Raw genomic sequence first — 20,347 nt, forward strand, 5'->3', positions numbered from 1 at the left:
GTGCCCAGGGGAAGGGGTGGCAGCACACACAGTGTCTGACTCCTGGTCGTTTTTCTACTGGTAACTCGATCTTTTTGCAGTGGCTGCTCAAACTCTCTGGTCTGTACAGCTGTGGGAGAGGAAGGAAGGAAGGAAGGAAGGAAGGAAGGAAGGAAGGAAGGAAGGAAGGAAGGAAGGAAGGAAGGAAGGAAGGAAGGAAGGAAGGAAGGAAGGAAGGAAGGAAGGAAGGAAGGAAGGAAGGAAGGAAGGAAGGAAGGAAGGAAGGAAGGAAGGAAGGAAGGAAGGAAGGAAGGAAGGAAGGAAGGAAGGAAGGAAGGAAGGAAGGAAGGAAGGAAGGAAGGAAGGAAGGAAGGAAGGAAGGAAGGAAGGAAGGAAGGAAGGAAGGAAGGAAGGAAGGAAGGAAGGAAGGAAGGAAGGAAGGAAGGAAGGAAGGAAGGAAGGAAGGAAGGAAGGAAGGAAGGAAGGAAGGAAGGAAGGAAGGAAGGAAGGAAGGAAGGAAGGAAGGAAGGAAGGAAGGAAGGAAGGAAGGAAGGAAGGAAGGAAGGAAGGAAGGAAGGAAGGAAGGAAGGAAGGAAGGAAGGAAGGAAGGAAGGAAGGAAGGAAGGAAGGAAGGAAGGAAGGAAGGAAGGAAGGAAGGAAGGAAGGAAGGAAGGAAGGAAGGAAGGAAGGAAGGAAGGAAGGAAGGAAGGAAGGAAGGAAGGAAGGAAGGAAGGAAGGAAGGAAGGAAGGAAGGAAGGAAGGAAGGAAGGAAGGAAGGAAGGAAGGAAGGAAGGAAGGAAGGAAGGAAGGAAGGAAGGAAGGAAGGAAGGAAGGAAGGAAGGAAGGAAGGAAGGAAGGAAGGATTTGATAGGGAGGGAACGAAAGAAAAGAAGACAAGACAAACTCCTGGTACAGAATACCTGCATGGAGCAGCCCGAGCTGCTGCCATATTTTCCCTTTCAGGTTTCCCACGGGAGATCAGCTGGGGGAGGGAATCCCTGCGTGTCACAGCCCCACAGAGGGACAGGGGCTTCTCCCCACGTGTGACCGTGCTGCTCCCACGGGGACAGAGCCGTGACAAAGCGCCGGGGACGCGGCTGCGCTGGGGAAAATCCTCTGGCTGTGCTTTGTGGGAGCCCCGGGGGATGCAGGGACCCCCTCGCCGGGGAACCCCAGCCCCACGGGGTGTCTGTCGGGCAGGGAGAGCCCCCCGGGGAATGGGCTGGGGGTGGGAGCAGGAGATGTTTGTGAGAAGGCTCAGCCACGCTGCCCCTCGGCCGCCCCCCCACCGCCTGTCCCCAGAGTGATTTATGGGCTGTCCCCAGAGTGATTTATGGGCTGTCCCCCATCCACAGCCCCATCCCAGGGAGCAGCAGGGCAGGGTCACAAATCCCACCCACAGGGGTGACTGTCCGGCAGGGAGAGCCCCCCGGGAGATGCACGGAACCCCGGGGAACCCCAGCCCCACGGGGTGACTGTCCGGAGGGGAGAGCCCCCCGGGGAACCCCAACCCCACGAGGGTGATTGTGCGGCGGGGAAAGCCCCCCGGGGGATACCCAGACCCCTCCTGGGGAACCCCAGCCCCGCGGGGTGACTGTTTGGCAGGGAGAGCCCCTCGGGGGATGCACGGACCCCCAGCCCCACGGGGTGACTGTCCGGCAGGGAGAGCCCCCCGGGGGATGCACGGACCCCCCTGGGGAACCCCAGCCCCGCGGGGGTGATTGTCCGGCAGGGAGAGCCCCCCGGGGAATGCACGGACCCCTTGCCCGGGGAATCCCAGTCCCATCTGAGCGGGGATTCCCGGCGGCAGAGCACGGGGACATTCCGGTGCGCGCCGGGGAACGCGGGGCGAGCAGCGCCAGCACCGCGGGGGCAGCGAGCGCGGAGCGCCCCGACCCCGACCCTGACCCTGACCCCGAGGGTGTCCCCACGGGAGGGGCGCCCCGGGGCCGCTCCCGGTGCCACCCCCGCCCTCCCCGCCGCGTCTCCTCCCTCCGGCCGGGCCGAGCGCCCGCCCCGCCCCGCCGCCGCCGCTGCGAGCCCATGGCATCGCCGGCCGTGGGGCCGTGCCCCCGCCCGCTGCCGCCCCCCGTGCCCGGCTCCATGCGCCGCCGCCCGCCGGGCCCCGCCGCGACCCCCGCCCGTCCCGAGGGGAGCCCCGGCGGGGCCAGGGCTGCGCGGCGGCTGCGGCGGCGCGGGGGAGCCCCGCGGCTGCTGCCCGACGTGCGGAGCATCTTCGGGGCGGCCGGAGAGCCCCCCGAGCGCGGCCGCGGGCACCGCTTCGCCCCGCGCCTGCCGCGCCGGGGATGGTGCGACCTGTGCGGGGAGGCGGTGCGGGAGCGCGCCCTGCGCTGCGACTGTGAGTGCTGTCCCCTGCTTATCCCACCCTGCCTGCCCCTGCCTGCCGCCTGCCTGCCCCTGCCTGCCCCTGCCTGTCGCCTGCCTGCCCCTCGCTGTCGCCTGCCTGCCCCTCATTGTCCCCTGCCTGCCCATCTCTGTCCCCTCACTGTCCCCTGCCTGCCCCTCGCTTTCCCCTGCTTGCCCCTCTCTATCCTCTGCCGTTCCCCTGCCTGTCGCCTGCCCGCCCCTCGCTATCCCCCGCCTGTCCCCTGCCCGCCCCTCACTGTCCCCTGCCTGCCCCTCGCTGTCCCCTGCCTGCCCCTCGCTGTCCCCTGCTTGCCCCTCATTGTCCCCTGCCTGCCCCTGCCTGCCCCTGCCTGTCCCCTGCCTGCCCCTCACTGTCCCCTCGCTGTCCCCTGCTTATCCCATCCTGCCTGTCGCCTGCCTGCCCCTCGCTGTCCCCTGCCTGCCCCTTGCTTTCCCCTGCCTGCCCCTCACTGTCCCCTGCCTGCCCCTCACTGTCCCCTGCCTGCCCCTCGCTGTCCCGCACCCCTGCCCTCCCCGCATCCCTCACCCTGCCCGGATTCTCCCCCCGGCCCCTCTCCCTCCCCTTGCCCCAGCTCTGCACCCCTGGGGTCCGGTTTGGCACCGGGCCGGGTCCCCCCGCTCCCCCGGGGGGCTGCGCACCGGGAGGGACCGGGCCGGGCCGGGGTCTCCGCGTGTGGGTGCGGTGCCGCCGGGCGGGTTTGGAAAATGCAGCTTTTCCAGGAAAGAGGAGATGATCGCTGCTGGGCGGGGTTGGCATCGGCAGCTCGCGGTGAGCAGGGAGGGTTGGCCTATGTAAAGCTTCCCAGCGAGGGGTAAAGTCCTCGAGAATTTGTGCCTGAAGCTCTGCCCGAGCCCCGGGTGAGGGAAGTTGTGCCAGTGATGGTGTGTGCCAGGGATAGTTTGTGCCAGGGATGGTGTGTGCCAGGGATGGTTTGTGCCAGTGATGGTTTGTGCCAGGGATGGTTTGTGCCAGGGATGGTTTGTGCCATTGATTGTTTGTGCCAGGGATGGTTTGTGCCAGGGATGGTTTGTGCCATTGATTGTGCCAGGGATGGTTTGTGCCAATGATGTTTATGCCATTGATTGTTTGTGCTAGTGATGGTTTGTGCCAGGGATGGTTTGTGCCAGGGATGGTTTGTGCCATTGATGGTGTGTGCCAGTGATGGTTTGTGCCAGGGATGGTTTATGTCACTGTTTGTGCCAATGATGGTTTGTGCCAGTGATTGTGCCAGGGATGGTTTGTGCCATTGATTGTGCCAGGGATGATTTGTGCCAGTGCTCCCTGGTGTGGATCCGGGCTGTGCTGGTGCTGTGGATGCTCTGCAGGAGAGGTTGATTCACGTTTCCCCTGGCTGGGAGTGGGCACAGAGGGGACCCAGCTGGGGCTGTGCGGTGACGCCCCCGCCCTGTGCCCTGTCCCGGGTGCTGCTCCCGCTCCCTGGTGAGGAGTGACCCGGGTCAGGTGTGGCGGGAGGGGACAAGAAGAGGTTTTTGCAAAGCTGTCACTGATAACTTCGGGATTTGAGCCCTGCTGGCTGTGAAACCGCTCCTGCCCCGCTCACTCGGAGAAACTCTTTTGGGATGCAGCTTCTGGGCCTTGAGGGACTTGAAAATTTCCTGGTGGGGGTCAGGAGCCTGTTGATTTTTGGGGGATTTTGATTTTTTTGAGAATGTGTCAGTGCTGATTGCCGTTCCCTGCAGCTTTGCGCCCACATCACCTGCACCTGTGGGGATGCCCTCGGTGCGGGTGTGGAGGGCAGCGAGGCCGTGCCGGTGCGAATTTGGGTCTGACCCGTCCCACTGGGGGTGGGGGAATGGTCGCTGCTCATTTTTGGGCTTGTTTAGGGGGCACCGGGGCAGTTCTGGTGCCCAGCTTGGCTTTCCTTAGCTCACAAACCCATTCAGTGTTTTTTGGGGGATTTGTGGGGCGGGCAGGGCTCTCTCCGGTGCCTCCCGGCGCCGTTTGGGATGGAGGGCGGTCGGGGGAGGCAGCAGCACCATCTGGCCCTGCTGCAGCGAATTAGGGCTTAGCCCTAATGACTGCTGTTAATTAAATGTCACCCAGCCGCGCCAGCACAACGCGACGCGGGGACACGGCGGGGCTGGCACCCTGGTGGGAGGAGGGGGATGTAAATCTGATGTAAATCTGATGTAAATCTGATTTCTAGGGTGCACCTTTGCTTTCTGCCTGGCATTCCTGGTTCATTCCCTCAAAAGCTGCCGAGGGCCAGGTGATTCCCCGGGGCTGGGAGCTCCCGGCATGAACGGGTGTGCTTAAAGGAATGTCGAGTTTAGCAGAAATGAGGTTTATTTAAGGGGGAAAATCTTTGTCGAGGCTTTTTCACCAGCCCTTGAAGCTGGGGTGAGGTGCGAGGTGAGATTTTTGTGCTTTGAAATCCTGACTTGAAGTAGAAACTCACAGAATTTTGTGGTGTTGCGAAATGCTGCATAAAGAGCTGGTTTGAGGGACTTCTCACTGGCAGGATGTTTTCCATACTAATATTGAAACAGATTTTAAATAAGTCCATTTCCCTTTTCATTTCGCAGAATTATGCAGACCGTGGGAGTAGTTCTGCCTCAAAAACTCCCCAAACAACCGGGATGGGGGGCAGGGACACTCATATCTGCATTCCCTGTCATCCCAATAGTGATTCCCATTAAAAATGCCTGAGAGCTGCAGACAGGGCGTGCTCTCCCCCTTTGGTGAACATTTATTTTTTTTTTCTTTCTGATGTAGAGTTGCTGCTTGTTCGCTTTTGACTTGCAGCCCGAGGATACTCAGGTTTTTGTTTGTGCAGTTCTGGCCTATTTTTATTTACGTCAGATCTGGCTGTATTTAGTAAAATGGGAAAGCGACATTCATTTATTTATTTTATTTATTTTTTAAAATTTATTTATTTTATTTATTATATTATATAATTTATTTAAATAATTTTATTTTAAATTTAATATATAATATATATTACATTATATATAATAAATTAAATAAATTAATGTATTTAATATATTAATATTAAATATTACTGTTAAATATTTAATATATTAATATTAAATATTATTATTAAATATTTAATATTTATATATTGGATATATTAAATAATATATTATAATATACTAATTTATTGTGATTATTTACAGTTCATTCTGGAGAAAAGGAGTCTCAGGGGGACCCTCTCTGATTTTAACCCAAGCCCTGCCTGTGGGTGCTGCCCCTGAGGCTGGTGCAGGTGTTGCCTGAGGCATGGGAGCCTTTTTTTTCCCCCTGCTTTTATTTGGAATTTTCCAGGCTCTGTGCAGGACAGACATCCAGCATCCTGCTCCCAACTGGTGTCAGCATGAAAGGATGGGGAGGTGGGAGCAAATCCTACAGGAATTCCCTGAAAAATCCTCATTTTCAGCCTTGGAGGGCATGGTTTGGGCAGGAGGAGTAGCTGTGCCTTGAATAGCTCCTGTCTAACGTGTGTGGCTTTGTGTTGTCAGCTCTCAGAGCTGTCTGCAGTAAAATAAATCACCTCTGCGTGGGTGTAAATGCCTGTCCTGCTGCTGGGGGACAGACAGCTTTTCCTGCCAGCTTCTCCCAGCAGGGAGGAGCAGGGTGCAGAGGTGCTCTGGGGTGTTTGGGTGCAGTTCTTGGGTGTCCTGGTGACTCATGGCAGCTTCAAAGCCCTCTGTGTGTGCCACTGGCCTTTGGGACAGCACAGAAACCAGGCTGGGCTCGGAGTTGGGGCAGCTTCCTACTGGGAGAGGTTGGGTGGGAATGGCTCAGGCGCTTCCCTTGGTGTCTCTGATAAGCGAAAATGAAGTATTTTGATATTTCTGTTGATAAAACAGCACGTGGCTGGCTGGAGGGTGGTTTCTCTGCAAGGAAACCAGCCCTGGCTGCTTCCCTTGTGGGCAGGGCTGGCGTGGGGCAGCCCTGCAGGGAAACCTCAGAGCGTGCCCAGCACCTCTGCAAAGCTGGAGCCAGCTTTGATCTGCAGCTCTTGCCACACAGACCCAGCTCAGCAAAAACCTGAGCACCCAAATGGGGTTTGTGCCTCTGCTCAGCCCAGCAAAGCTGAGACCTCAGCATCCAAGTGGGGTTTGTGCCTCTGCTCAGCCCAGCAAAGCTGAGACCTCAGCATCCAAATGGGGTTTGTGCCTCTGCTCAGCAAAAACCTGAGCATCCAAATGGGGTTTGTGCCTGTGCTCAGCCCAATAAAGCTGAGACCTCAGCACCCAAATGGGGTTTGTGCCTCTGCTCTGTGCAGCAAAGCACCTCAGGATCCAAATGGGGTTTGTGCCTCTGCTCTGTGCAGCAAAGCACCTCAGGATCCAAATGGGGTTTGTGCCTCTGTTCTGCTCAGCTCAGCACCCAAATGGGGTTTGTGCCTCTGCTCAGCAAAAACCTGAGCACCCAAATGGGGTTTGTGCCTCTGCTCAGCCCAGCAAAGCTTGAGACCTCAGGATCCAAATGGGGTTTGTTCCTCTACTCAGCCCAACAAAGCTGAGACCTCAGCATCCAAGTGGGGTTTGTTCCTCTGCTCAGCTCAGCATCCAAATGGGGTTTTTGCCTCTGCTGTGCTCAGCTCAGGATCCAAATGGGGTTTGTGCCTCTGTTCTGCTCAGCTCAGCACCCAAATGGGGTTTGTGCCTGTGCTCAGCCCAGCAAAGCCCCTGAGCTCCCAAATGGGGTTTGTGCCTCTGCCCTGGAGCCGCCCCGATCTCCCTGAGCAGCTCCTGCTGTTTTCAGGGCCCTGTGCTGAATCAGCCCCTGTTTCCTTAAGCTGGTAAAACACGATTTCTCTTTGTGATTTGTAGAGCAAACTTCAGTTCTAACCCTGCTGGTTCTCAGGGAGCCGTTTGTTTAAGATAACGAGCTCTTTACCGAGTCCTTTACCCGCACGAGGCTCTGCTCGCCCTCTGCTGCTGCTGCTGCTGTGGTTTTTGTGTCTCTCCTCCCACACTCAGCCCCACCACTGTAAACAACGATCGCCGACAGGACCCACAGCACTTTGCATTTCTGTCCCATTCAGCTGATCCGGGCAGATCCCTGCAGCTTTTCCTGCTGCCAGGTGGGGATGGGTGGGGACAGGGTGGGGTCCAGGGGTGCCTCCCGCCCACTGCAGGCAGGGTGTGCCCCTCCCCGGGCGGGGATGGGGCTGTGGGCAGGGACAGGGACAGGGACAGGGACCTGCCCAGAGCTGTGGCACAGGCGCCCGGGGTGCCCCAGCTCTCCAGGGCGATGTTTCCTGCTGCATTCCACCTGGGTGCCTTGGGAAGGGTTTATGGGGAGAGACGCCAGCCAAGGCTCCAGCTCCCACCTTGCAGGTTGGTGTTTGGGTTTCTCTCTGTGTTTTATCCCAGTGGAGCTCAGTGGGGTTTGCTGGTCTCCATCTCCCACCTTCCAGGCTGGTTTTTGGGCTTCTCTCTCTGTTTTATCCCAGTGGAGCTCTCACCTTGCGCATTGGTTTTTGGGTTTCTGCCTCTGCTCCATCCTGGTGGAGCTCAGTGGACTTTGCTGGTCTCCATCTCTCACCTTGCACGTTGGTTTTTGGGCTTCTCCCTCTGTTTTATCCCAGTGAAGCTCAGTGGGGTTTGCTGGTCTCCATCTCTCACCTTCCAGGTTGGTTTTTGGGCTTCTCCCTGCTTTGCTCATTGGTTTTTGGGTTTCTCCCTCTTCTCCATCCCAGTGGAGCTCAGTGGGGTTTGCTGGTCTCCAGCTCCCACCTTGCAGGTTGGTTTTTGGGTTTCTCTCTGTTTTATCCCAGTGAAGCTCAGTGGGGTTTGCTGGTCTCCATCTCTCACCTTGCAGGTTGGTTTTTGGGCTTCTCCCTACTTTTCAGGTTGGTTTTTGGGTTTCTCTCTCTGTTTTATCCCAGTGGAGCTCAGTGGGGTTTGCTGGTCTCCAGCTCCTTGCAGGTTGGTTTTTGGGCTTCTCCCTACTTTGCACATTGGTTTTTGGGCTTCTCTCTCTGTTTATCCCAGTGGAGTTTGCTGGTCTCCAGCTCCCACCTTCCAGGTTGGTTTTTGGGTTTCTCTCTGTGTTTTATCCCAGTGGGGTTTGCTGGTCTCCAGCTCCCACCTTCCAGGTTGGTTTTTGGGCTATTTCCTGCTTTGCAGGTTGGTTTTTGGGCTTCTCCCTACTTTTCAGGTTGGTGTTTGGGTTTCTCTCTCTGTTTTATCCCACTGGAGCTCAGTGGAGTTTGCTGGTCTCCATCTCTCACCTTGCAGGTTAGTTTTTGGGCTTTTCCCTGCTTTGCTCGTTGGTTTTTGGGTTTCTCCCTCTGCTCCATCCCAGTGGAGCTCAGTGGAGTTTGCTGGTCTCCATCTCTCACCTTGCAGGTTGGTTTTGGGGTTTCTCTCTCTGTTTTATCCCAGTGGAGTTTGCTGGTCTCCATCTCTCACCTTGCAGGTTGGTTTTTGGGTTTCAGGTTTGAGAGCGGCTCTCTCAGGTTGGTTTCTGGGTTTCTCCCTCTTCTCCATCCCAGTGGAGCTCAGTGGGGTTTGCTGGTCTCCATCTCTCACCTTGCAGGTTTGTTTTTGGGCTTCTCCCTACTTTTCAGGTTGGTTTTTGGGTTTCTCTCTCTGTTTTATCCCAGTGGAGCTCGGTGGAGTTTGCTGGTCTCCATCTCCTTGCAGGTTGGTTTTTGGGCTTCTCCCTACTTTTCAGGTTGGTTTCTGGGTTTCTCTCTCTGCTCCATCCCAGTGGAGCTCAGTGGAGTTTGCTGGTCTCCATCTCTCACCTTCCAGGTTGGTTTTGGGGTTTCTCTCTCTGTTTTATCCCACTGGAGCTCGGTGGAGTTTGCTGGTGTGGCTCTGGGAAGGAGAGAGGTGGCTGCAAAGCCCCCTGAGAGGACTCAGTGCTTTTGCTGCTCAGGGTGGGGTTTGGACTGGTTGAATTCCATCTTTTTCACGCCCTGTGTGGTGCTGGGTGTTTGTCCTGAGCAGGGAGGGCGTGGGGACTGGGTACAAAGTGGCAGATTCCAGGGGCATTGCTGAACTGGTGTTTGTGTCCCATCCCAGGACACCTGGTACAGCTGTGACTGATCCACCGTGGGATGGTTTGGGTGGGAAGGAGCTCAAAGCCATGGCAGGGACACCTTCCACTGCCCCAGGTGCTCCCAGCCCTGTCCAGCCTGGCCTGGAACATTTCCAGGGATCCAGGGGCAGCCCCAGCTGTGCCAGGGCCTCCCCACCCTCACTGGGAACAATTCATTCCCAATATCTCATCTAAATCTCTTTAAAGCCACCCTTCTTATCCTATCGCTAAAAAGTCACTTAAAGCCCTGATCCTGATTTTCATGGATGGCTCTACGAGCCTCTCTTAACTATGTGCAGAGTTTAAATCAATATTATAAACATAATTAATCTCAGTGTGTTCCTTTAACCTCTGATTAAACACTGGGGGCTTTTTTTTATCCCTCAAACTTTTAAAGACTGAAAAAGCAGTCCTTAAAAGTGCTGAAAAGCAGCAAAGAGAGAAGGGAGGATGGGGGGAAGAGACCTCCCTGCACAGGGCCCAGTCCTGTGCTTTCTCTCCCTAATCTCTTCCGTTGGGTTATTTTATCTTATCAAGCAAAAAGCCCCAGAAATAGAAAGTTTTCCATGGCTTACAGGAGATGCAAGAGCCCTGAGCTGCTCAGAAAAAGAAATAAATAACCCTTGAGATGGCAGCAGGTTGTAAACGGCCAATGTCAGGGCTTTATCTCCGTGGGGGAAAAGGCCTCTGGTGGGAGCAGACAGAGCAGGCCCTGGAGCAAGTTGTATCCCAGAGCATTTGGGGTTGGGACGTGCCTGAGGAGCTCCTGGAGGATGCCAGAGGGGGAGGAGGGAGCAGCCTCTTGTTTTGGGCTTGTAACAAAGAGAATCCGTCAAATCTTCAGGCATTTCCCCCGAGGCAAGCCCTGCTCCAGGGGACTGTGCCCAGCCAGGAGGCCCAGCAGGGAGGTGCTGCTGCTTCCAGGTAGGTGCTGATGGGATTTAGGGGGTTTTGAATGGGTTTGCTGCTGGTTTTTGGGGTGTGGGGTTTGCCTTGGCACTGCTGAGCCCAGCCTGGACGTGGGGATCTGTCGCAGGCATCTTTTATGGAAAATCCTTTCCTTGGGATTCTTCCTCCTGAGAAGCTGAGAGGCCTCAGGAACAAAATGCAAACAATGATTATCTGCTGCTGTGGAATGCAACAGGTGCATCTGGGATTGGTCCCATGTGGTTGTTTCTAATTAATGGCCAATCACAGCCCAGCTGGCTCGGACTCTCTGTCTGAGCCACAAACCTTTGTTATCATTCCTTTCTATTCTTAGCCAGCCTTCTGATGAGGTCTTTTTCTTCTATTCTTTTAGTATAGTTTTAATATAATATATATCATAAAATAACAAATCAAGCCTTCTAAAATGTGGAGTCTCTTCCCTCATCCTGAGACCCCTGTGAGCACGGACACAGGGATCCTGCCTGGGTGGGCACAGGGCTGGCACCACACCTGTGGCACCAGGTGGCTTCACCTGCCCCTCTGGCTCCTCTGGCAGGAGCACAGGGCATGGCTGCTGTCCCAGCTGCCACCCCAGAGGGGCATTTGGGCTTGGTTAAATCGTGCCAGCAGCTGGGGTGACAGCTCTGTCACTGCCAGGGGCTGCAGTGGCACAGGGACCTCACAGATTGTGCTGTGTGAACCTGTCAGATCATTCTGAGTCCATCCACAAAAGCTAAAAGATTTGACAGCTCAAATGAAAGAAGATAGTGAGTCCTAGTTAAATGATTTGTTCCAAGAATGGAGCTTTGCACCTTAGCTAAAAAAGCTTTGCAAGATAAGTCTCTATGTATTGTTTTAGTAGTTACATCAGTAGTAACACCCTGCATACTTCAGTGTGTGCAACAAATGATGAACAAAACTATCAAAGAAGTTTTTATCATGCAAGAGAGAGAAATAAAAAATAAATTCACAGAGAGTTGTCAAAATCTCACAGAGATAATAGATACAAGTATAGACATGGAAGAAAGTTTTCAATTAAGACCTTAGAATCAACAAGACTTTTTCAAACAATAACTTGTAACTATTATTGAACACAATTTATGCCCTTTGAACTAACTAGGCTTTCACAGCATTAAATTGCTGTGTTGTAATATAGCAGTGCTCAGTGCAAGCAAAAAAATGCTTTAAGTAACAATCAGAAATATAACTATGCCCTTTGCTGACCAGAGATGAGGCAACTGAGAGGTGTTTTAAAAACTTTTATTCCATTTCTCATTTGAAGGGTGAGACAATAACAGTTGTTGTAATTCACACCAGCACAATCAGAAACCAACTATTCCCTGATTACAGAACACTATTAGCATTTCTTGGCCTGTGTACCTGAACAGGGACATGTGCATTAAATGGGACATGTGTGCCTGAACAGGGACCTGTGTTAAAGGGACATGTATTAAAAAGGACATGTGTTAAAGGGGATGTGTTAAAAGGGACATGTGTGCCTGAACAGGGACATGTGTGTTAAAAGGGACATGTGTTAAAGGGGACATGTGTGTTAAAAGAGACGTGTATTAAAAAGGACATGTGTGTTAAAGGGGACATGTGTGTTAAAAGGGACATGTGTTAAAGGGGACATGTGTGTTAAATCTACGAAATGCAAGCAATAAACAACAGGATTATGAAAGTTTCTTTTGAAGTCCAAACCATCTGGTTTAGACCAAAAAGTGCCAAGGTGAGACTGCAGTGATGGAGCATTTAATGGGCATTTATATTGCCCATTTCATCCCCCTGAGTGACTTTACCTGTGAAAAAAGGGAAATTCCCTTCAGCCACCAAAGCTTTTCACAATATCATGACCTTTTTCTCTCTCTTTTTTTTTTTTTAAACCCCTCCATTTCCAAGTGTTCCATTGTTTGACTGGAATGGAAATTATCTTCAAGCCTAAGTGGAGGCATCCTGCTCCTCTCGGCAAACTGCTCACGTGGCTGCTTCCTAAAGCTGTGCAGGGTTTCTAAAATTAGCGTTCCCCACCGGATCGGCGGTGATTAGGGTCTGGTAATAGGTGACGGTGACTAAGGAGGTGTCACCCTTTAATCCCACGGAGAAATGCCACAGTGGGAGGAGGTGCCTGGCGATTGGCGTTTCTGTGGTGCAGATTTCCTGTGTGACACCTTTGGCTGCCCAAATGTGAAAATCCGGGCACAGGGGACAGAGGGGACGTTGTGGTGGTGGCAGATGCTCAGGTGAAGCCACAGCTGGAGCATTCTCCAGCTGGCAGCTCCAGCAAAGACTTGGCCAATGTCCCCCATTGAAAAGCTGTTCCAGTTGCTGCAAAGGTCATGCATTAAATCACTGTGTAACTGCAGCTTATCTCTAATTAAAATTAAAAAAAAAAAAAAAAGAAAAAGCCAAATCTCCCTGCTTTTCCCCCAGGCTGACTTGAGACAACTGGCTTGGAATAGGAGAATGACAGACAGCTCATGCCAGATGAATGTTAAATGATAAATGATAAATGATTTCCCTGTTTCCTCTGGAGGTTGATGTTCCCCCCCTCAGGCAGCAGCTCCCAGCACTGCTTCAGCTCCTCTCACTCATTTTCATTCTCAGGCATTACAGAATTCACCAGAGCTGAGCAGAAATCAGTTTCCAGAGCAAACATGGGATATTCCTTTGCTTTCCTGCGTGCCCCAGACGTTCAAAACCAATGACCCAAATGCTAAAGGGAAAAAAAAAAAAAGAAAAGAAAAAGGAAAAGTAAGAAAAACAAAAAATAAAGAATATATATATTTAAAATAAATTTGAGCAGAAATCAGTTTCCAGAGCAAACATGGGATATTACTTTGCTTTCCTGCAAGCCCCAGACATTCAAAACCAATGACCCAAATGCTAAAGGAAAAAGAAAAAAAGGAAAAGGAAGCAAAAGGAAAAAGAAAGAAGATGTATATCTAAAATAAAAGTTCAGTGGTTCTTTGCAAGGCCTTGGGGCTGGTGCAGGGACAGGCACTCACATCCCCCTGTGGAATCAAATCTCTTGCCTTGTTTTTAGGATAGAATTATTTTTTTTCCAGGTTGGTGACCGCTCTGGAATTTTGGGCAGTGTAGAAAGTAAATGTGAGGCTGTTTGTCTGGCAGTTAAAAATTAAAAGGCTCAGGTGGGCCATTAAAGTGGCAGCAGGTTGGTCACTGCAGTCAGGAGGCTTTGGAGGAGCTGGGGCTTGCAGCAGTGATGGTCACAAATTTGGGATAATGGAGCTGCCTGTGCCAAACGTGCCCCTCTGCAGCTGGGGCTGAGCAGGGCCCTGTGCCTGAAGGGGTTAAAGCTGCTCTGTGCAGATCACCCGGGCACGAATGGGTTAATGTCTGCCACTGGGGCAGCATCCAAGGAAAACAGGCACAGAAAAGCCTTGCTGCACCTGGGGCAGGAGCTCAGGCCCTGCTGGGACCTGTCCAGGGGTGAGCTGGGGCCATGGTGGCACCCGGGACCTGCCCTCTCTGGGGCCATGGTGGCACCTGGGACCTGCCCTGTCCAGGAGTGATTTGGGGCCATGGTGGCACCCGGGACCTGCCCTCTCTGGGGCTTTGGTGGCACCGTGTCCCTGCCCTGTTCAGGGGGGAGCTGGGGCCATGGTGGCACCCGGGACCTGCCCTCTCTGGGGCCATGGTGGCACTGTGTCCCTGCCCTCTCTGGGGCCATGGTGGCACCTGGGACCTGCCCTGTCCAGGAGTGATTTGGGGCCATGGTGGCACCCGGGACCTGCCCTCTCTGGGGCCATGGTGGCACCTGGGACCTGCCCTCTCTGGGGCCATGGTGGCACCGTGTCCCTGCTCTGTCCAGGGGTGAGCTGGGGCCATGGTGGCACCCGGGACTGCCCTCTCTGGGGCTTTGGTGGCACCTGGGACCTGCCCTCTCTGGGGCTTTGGTGGCACCGTGTCCCTGCCCTCTCTGGGGCCATGGTGGCACCGTGTCCCTGCCCTGTCCAGGGGGGAGCTGGGGCCATGGTGGCACCCGGGACCTGCCCTCTCTGGGGCCATGGTGGCACCGTGTCCCTGCCCTCTCTGGAGCTGATGGTGGCACTGTGTCCCTGCACCCTCCAGGGGTGATTGGTGAACATGTGCCTGAACACGTGTGTTAGAAAGGACATGTGTATTAGAAGGAACGTGTGCTTGAACAGGGACATGTGTGTTAAAAGGAACATGTGTGTTAAAAGGGACATGTGCCTGAACAGGGGCCTGTGTTAAAAGGGACATGTGGCTGAACAGAGACATGTGTGTTAAAAGGGATAGGTGTGTTAAAAGGGGACATGTGTGCCTGAACAGGGACATGTGTTAAAGGGAACACCTGTGTTCAAAGGAACATGTGCGTTAAAAGGGACATATGTGCCTGAATAGGGACATGTGGCTGAACAGAGAAATGTGTGTTGAAGGGGACATGTGTGTTAAAAGGGACAGGTGTGTTAAAGGGCACATGTGTGCCTGCACAGGGACAGGTGTGTTGAAGGGGACATGTGTGCCTGCACAGGGACAGGTGTGTTAAAGGGGACATGTGTGCCTGCACAGGGACAGGTGTGTTGAAGGGCACATGTGTGCCTGCAAAGGGACAGGTGTGTTAAAGGGGACATGTGTGCCTGCAAAGGGACAGGTGTGTTGAAGGGGACATGTGTGCCTGCACAGGGACAGGTGTGTTGAAGGGGACACGTGTGCCTGCACAGGGACAGGTGTGTTGAAGGCACCTGTGCCCGTGCCCCAGCTCTGGCCGTGCTCTGATCCCTCTGCTGCAGCCCCGTCCCTCCGTGCTGTCCCCAGTGTCCCCAGCCCGGGGCAGCCCTGGTGCCTCACGCTGTCCCTTTGTCCCTGCAGACTGCAGGTACACGTGTCACCAGGAGTGCCGCAGCCTCATCCAGCTGGATTGTCGCCGGCCAGGCCAGTGCCAGAGCCAGCTGTCCCCAGAGAGCACCCTCGGGGTGCCACCCTGCAGCCAGGTACGTGGGGAGGGGCCTCTGGGGGGGCACAGCCTGGGGGTGACCTGCACAGAGCAGATCACAAGGGGACAGAGGGCTCTGGAGTGTCACCGAGGTGTCACCTGCAGCCTGGGAGTGTCACTGAGGTGTCACCTGCAGCCCATGAGTGTCACTGAGGTGTCACCTGTTGCCCATGAGTGTCACCAATGTGTCACCTGCAGCCCAGGAATGTCACTGAGGTGCCACCTGCTGCCCATGAGTGTCACTGAGGTGCCACCTGCTGCCCATGAGTGTCACTGTGTTGTCACCTGCAGCCCAGGAATGTCACTGAGGTGCCACCTGCTGCCCATGAGTGTCACTGAGGTGCCACCTGCTGCCCATGAGTGTCACCAAGGTGTCACCTGCAGCCCAGGAATGTCACTGAGGTGCCACCTGTTGCCCATGAGTGTCACTGAGGTGTCACCTGTTGCCCATGAGTGTCACCAAGGTGCCACCTGCAGCCCAGGAATGTCACTGAGGTGCCACCTGTTGCCCATGAGTGTCACTGTGTTGTCACCTGCTGCCCATGAGTGTCACCGAGGTGTCACCTGCAACCCAGGAGTGTCACCGAGGTGTCACCTGCAGCCCATGAGTGTCACTGTGTTGTCACCTGCTGCCCATGAGTGTCACTGAGGTGTCACCTGCAGCCCAGGAATGTCACTGAGGTGCCACTTGTTGCCCATGAGTGTCACTGAGGTGCCACCTGTTGCCCATGAGTGTCACTGGGTTGTCACCTGTTGCCCATGAGTGTCACTGAGGTGTCACCTGCAGCCTGGGAGTGTCACTGAGGTGTCACCTGCAGCCTGGGAGTGTCACTGAGGTGTCACCTGTTGCCCATGAGTGTCACTGAGGTGCCACCTGCAGCCCAGCATTGTCACCGAGGTGTCACCCGGTACCTGTTGCCAATTCCCTGAATTCTGGGACTCAGGCTGGGAGGCCCTCCTGGAGCAGTTTTGTCTCAGGAAGGAGAGAGCCACTGGATTTTTTTGCTCTTCAGGTTCTTGTTTATTATTGTCTTACCCAGAGTTTTGCACGCTGCCCACACCAGGCTCAGCAGGCTGGAAAAGCACCACAAAAATGGCCAACAATCTCTTGATCCAAGGTCTTTAAAACCAAACAATCCAGTTAAGAACTGACACCTGGATTATTTCCCTTTTAACCCAATAACTGGTCCTAAAGAGCCCACAATGTGGATTTTTCTACCCAATTACAAAATGCCACCCAAACCCATGGAGAAGGAGGAAGAAGAAGAAACCCAGGAGGACACCCTGTGCCCTCCATCTTGCTTCCATCCACAACATACTAAAAACCCCAAAACCTCAATTTCTCACCAAGTGATACACCTATTATATTGATTATAATTATGATACTATGTTACATTAAAGAATATAATATAATATTAAAGAATACTAAACTAAATTCTAATACTAAATTCTATTAACTATTAAGCTAACTAAATTCTATTAAATTTTAATTTTAATACTAAATTCTATTAAACTAAACTATACTAAACTATATGATATTAAAGAATACTAAACTATACTAAAGAATACAGAAAGGATATTTACAGAAGGCTGAAAGATAATAATGAAAACTGGTGACTCTTTCCAGAATACTAAACTAAACTATACTAAAGAATACAGAAAGGATACTTACAGAATGCTAAAAAGATAATAATGAAAACTTGTGACTCTTTCCAGAGCCTCAACACAGCTTGACCATAATTGGCCAATAAATCAAAACAATTCACAGGAATCCAATGAAACAATCACCTGTGGGTAAACAAAGTCCAAATACATTCCAAAGGAGCAAAACACAGGAGAAGCAAATCAGATAATTATTGTTTTCCTTTGTCTCTGAAGCTTCCCAGGAGGAGAATCCTGGGCAAAGGGATTTTTCCAGAAAACATGACAGTGACAGCAGTGCCTGTGAGAGAGGATTGATACTGGGCTGGGGCTGGATTGTTCCATCACAGGGTGCACACATCAGCACCAGAAATGCATTTCCCAGGGCAGGAGCGTGGATCTCCAAGGGATGCTGGCTGCCAGCCTTGTTTTGAGAGTTTCAGTAGTCCTGGGGGATGGAGACTCTTCAATCCCTGTTAGGCCGTGCACTAATCCCAGGCTTACTCTGGAAGGCTCAGCCTGGCTTTAATCCTGCAGTGTCTGGGGCTGCTGCGTGGGTGGCACAGGCTGCAGGGCCAGGGGGGCTCTCACCAGGGAGGATGGGAGGGGAGAAGCTTCAGGAGACCTGCCTGGAGTGGATGTGGCTGGCATGGAGCCTGTGCAGGCTCTCTGTGCCTTTGGGAAGTGTTTGGAGCAGCTCTGAAGGGACGTGGTGGGGTCACCAAGGCTTCAGAACAGGAGTGGATGTGGCTGTTCATGACCTGGCTGGAGTCACCATGCCTCCAGGTGTTCAGAACAGGAGTGGATGTGGCTCTTTGTGACCTGGCTGGAGTCACCATGCCTCCAGGTGTTCAAAACAAGCTTGGATGTGGCTCTTTGTGACCTGGCTGGAGTCACCATGCCTCCAAGGGTTCAGAACAGGAGTGGATGTGGCTCTTTGTGACCTGGCTTGGTGGCTGTGGTGGGATCCAGTCAAAGGGCTTTTCCAGCCTTGATGATTCCGTGGTTCTGTGTTCTCTCCCTCATTACAACCCCCTGTTTATGCCCCTTTCTGTGGAGGACCCCCCTGATGCACTCGTGCAGAAATGGAGATGGAAATTTGCACTTTTCCAAAGGCAATGTAGGGTTTCTGTTTTGAGTGTGGGATTGGTTTTCATCCATCCTTTGCTGGGCAGCTGCTGCTCAGAATAAAATGATCGGGGAGGATGGGAGGGGAGAAGCTTCAGGAGACCTGCCTGGAGTGGATGTGGCTGGCATGGAGCCCTTGCAGGCTCTCTGTGCCTTTGGGAAGTGTTTGGAGCAGCTCTGAAGGGACGTGGTGGGGTCACCAAGGCTTCAGAACAGGAGTGGATGTGGCTCTTTGTGACCTGGCTGGAGTCACCATGCCTCCAGGTGTTCAAAACAGGAGTGGATGTGGCTGTTCATGACCTGGCTGGAGTCACCATGCCTCCAGGTGTTCAAAACAAGCTTGGATGTGGCTGTTTGTGACCTGGCTGGAGTCACCATGCCTCCAAGGCTTCAGAACAGGAGTGGATGTGGCTCTTTGTGACCTGGCTGGAGTCACCATGCCTCCAGGTGTTCAGAACAGGAGTGGATGTGGCTCTTTGTGACCTGGCTGGAGTCACCATGCCTCCAGGTGTTCAGAACAGGAGTGGATGTGGCTCTTTGTGACCTGGCTGGAGTCACCATGCCTCCAGGTGTTCAAAACACGAGTGGATGTGGCTGTTCGTGACCTGGCTGGAGTCACCATGCCTCCAGGTGTTCAAAACAGGAGTGGATGTGGCTGTTCATGACCTGGCTGGAGTCACCATGCCTCCAAGGGTTCAGAACAGGAGTGGATGTGGCTCTTTGTGACCTGGCTGGAGTCACCATGCCTCCAAGGCTTCAGCACATGAGTGGATGTGGCTCTTTGTGACCTGGCTTGGTGGCTGTGGTGGGATCCAGTCAAAGGGCTTTTCCAGCCTTGATGAAGGTCTTCTCCTTCTCCTTCTCCTTCATCTCTTGATGAAGGTGTTCCATGGTTCTGTGTTCTCTCCCTCATTACAATCCCCTGTTTATGCCCCTCTCTGTGGAGGACCCTGATGTGCTCGTGCAGAAATGGAGACAGAAATTTGCAAAAATTTCATTTTTGGTTGTTTTTCTATGTAGAGCTGAGCATCTTCAAAGAATTTTCCTTTCTTTAAACTGTATATGAGTAGCCCCACTTCTGATTCAGTATATTTTTCTGTATCAAGAGGACATTTTGACAAATTCCAAGTTTTAAACATGGATTTGTTCATGTGTGTAACCCTGCTAGCACTTTCAAAATCTTCAGGATAAAATTTAGAGCCCTTTTGCGCAGAAGAGAAGGGAAAGGTTGGAAAAGATGCAAGTCTAAGGATACCAATTTCAGCCTTATTTCAATTCTTAATTTTTTTCAATTCTTATTTATTATCTTATCTCAAGTATTTCAATTCTTTATTTTTTTCTGCACACATGCAGAAATGGAGATGGAAATTTGCACTTTTCTGAAGGCAATGTAGGGTTTCTGTTTGGTGTGTGGGGTTTGGTTTTCATCCATCCTTTGCTGGGCAGCTGCTGCTCAGAATAAAATGATCAGGAGGAATCATCTGAAGTGGGATGGGATTGATATTCCTGAATTATGCATCACAAATGGCTCAGAGTGGGTTTTTCCAGGTGTCTGAAGTTTAAATTTGTGTGTGGTTCCACCTCCTTTGGATGTCACTGGGTGACATCCAAGGCCCCAGCAGTGCTGGGCTCTTGGAGAAATGAGAGAGGCTCGTTTCACCTTCAGGGCCCTCAGCCCAGCCAGGGTTATTGATGGCCCTAATCACAAACAGGGAGCCCGTGCTTTGTGGCCATCCATCACCCTGCCAGTGTCACCCTGGGGAGGGGCAGCCATCCTGGGCCAAGGAAACAAAAGGGTCCCTGCAATTCCAGCAGCAGCCAGAAATCCATCAGCCCATCCCCAAGGCTTGGGGATTACACCTCGGAATCCTCAGGGCATCCTGGGCTCCCTGGGCTGATTTGAGGGTTAATGAGGGTAAATGGCTGCAGTAAAACTCCATCATTCATTATGGATAATCAGGCAAAAATCATTGCCAGCTTTGCTTGATCTGAGCAGGCAGCCACGTTCCTGGAGGGTTTCTGTTGGTCCAGGCAGGTTTTGCTGCTGGAAAGGAGGAGGATGGAGGGAAAATAATGTCAATATTCCAGTAGGAGACTAACAGGATACCTGATTACACTGGCAGGAGGGGAAGAGGCCTGAAAACACATTAAAAAAATTAAATAGCTGGCATAATTGGAAGTCATTAAATCATATTATCAAAATTAAGCAAAGTGGAAGCACCAGAGAAATAACTATTTTAATATCACCTATTTAAAGACTGTTACCAGGTAATACCAGGCATTAA

At 52.8% G+C, this 20,347-nt stretch overlaps 1 protein-coding gene across 1 annotated transcript in view; it reads left to right on the forward strand.

Annotated features, from left to right (window-relative positions):
- Window positions 1–2,010: 2,010 nt before the first annotated feature.
- RASSF5 (Ras association domain family member 5) overlaps window positions 2,011–20,347 on the forward strand; it is a 35,725-nt gene continuing 17,388 nt past the window's right edge. The window contains exons 1-2 of the mRNA XM_054648730.2: window positions 2,011–2,338; window positions 15,170–15,291. Of these exons, the coding sequence (XP_054504705.2) occupies window positions 2,023–2,338; window positions 15,170–15,291 (438 nt within the window). The 5' untranslated portion in view covers window positions 2,011–2,022. The remainder of the gene's footprint in view (window positions 2,339–15,169; window positions 15,292–20,347) is intronic.

The sequence above is a fragment of the Agelaius phoeniceus genome, chromosome 25 (genome assembly GCF_051311805.1).
Source record: "Agelaius phoeniceus isolate bAgePho1 chromosome 25, bAgePho1.hap1, whole genome shotgun sequence".
Lineage (NCBI taxonomy): Eukaryota > Metazoa > Chordata > Aves > Passeriformes > Icteridae > Agelaius > Agelaius phoeniceus.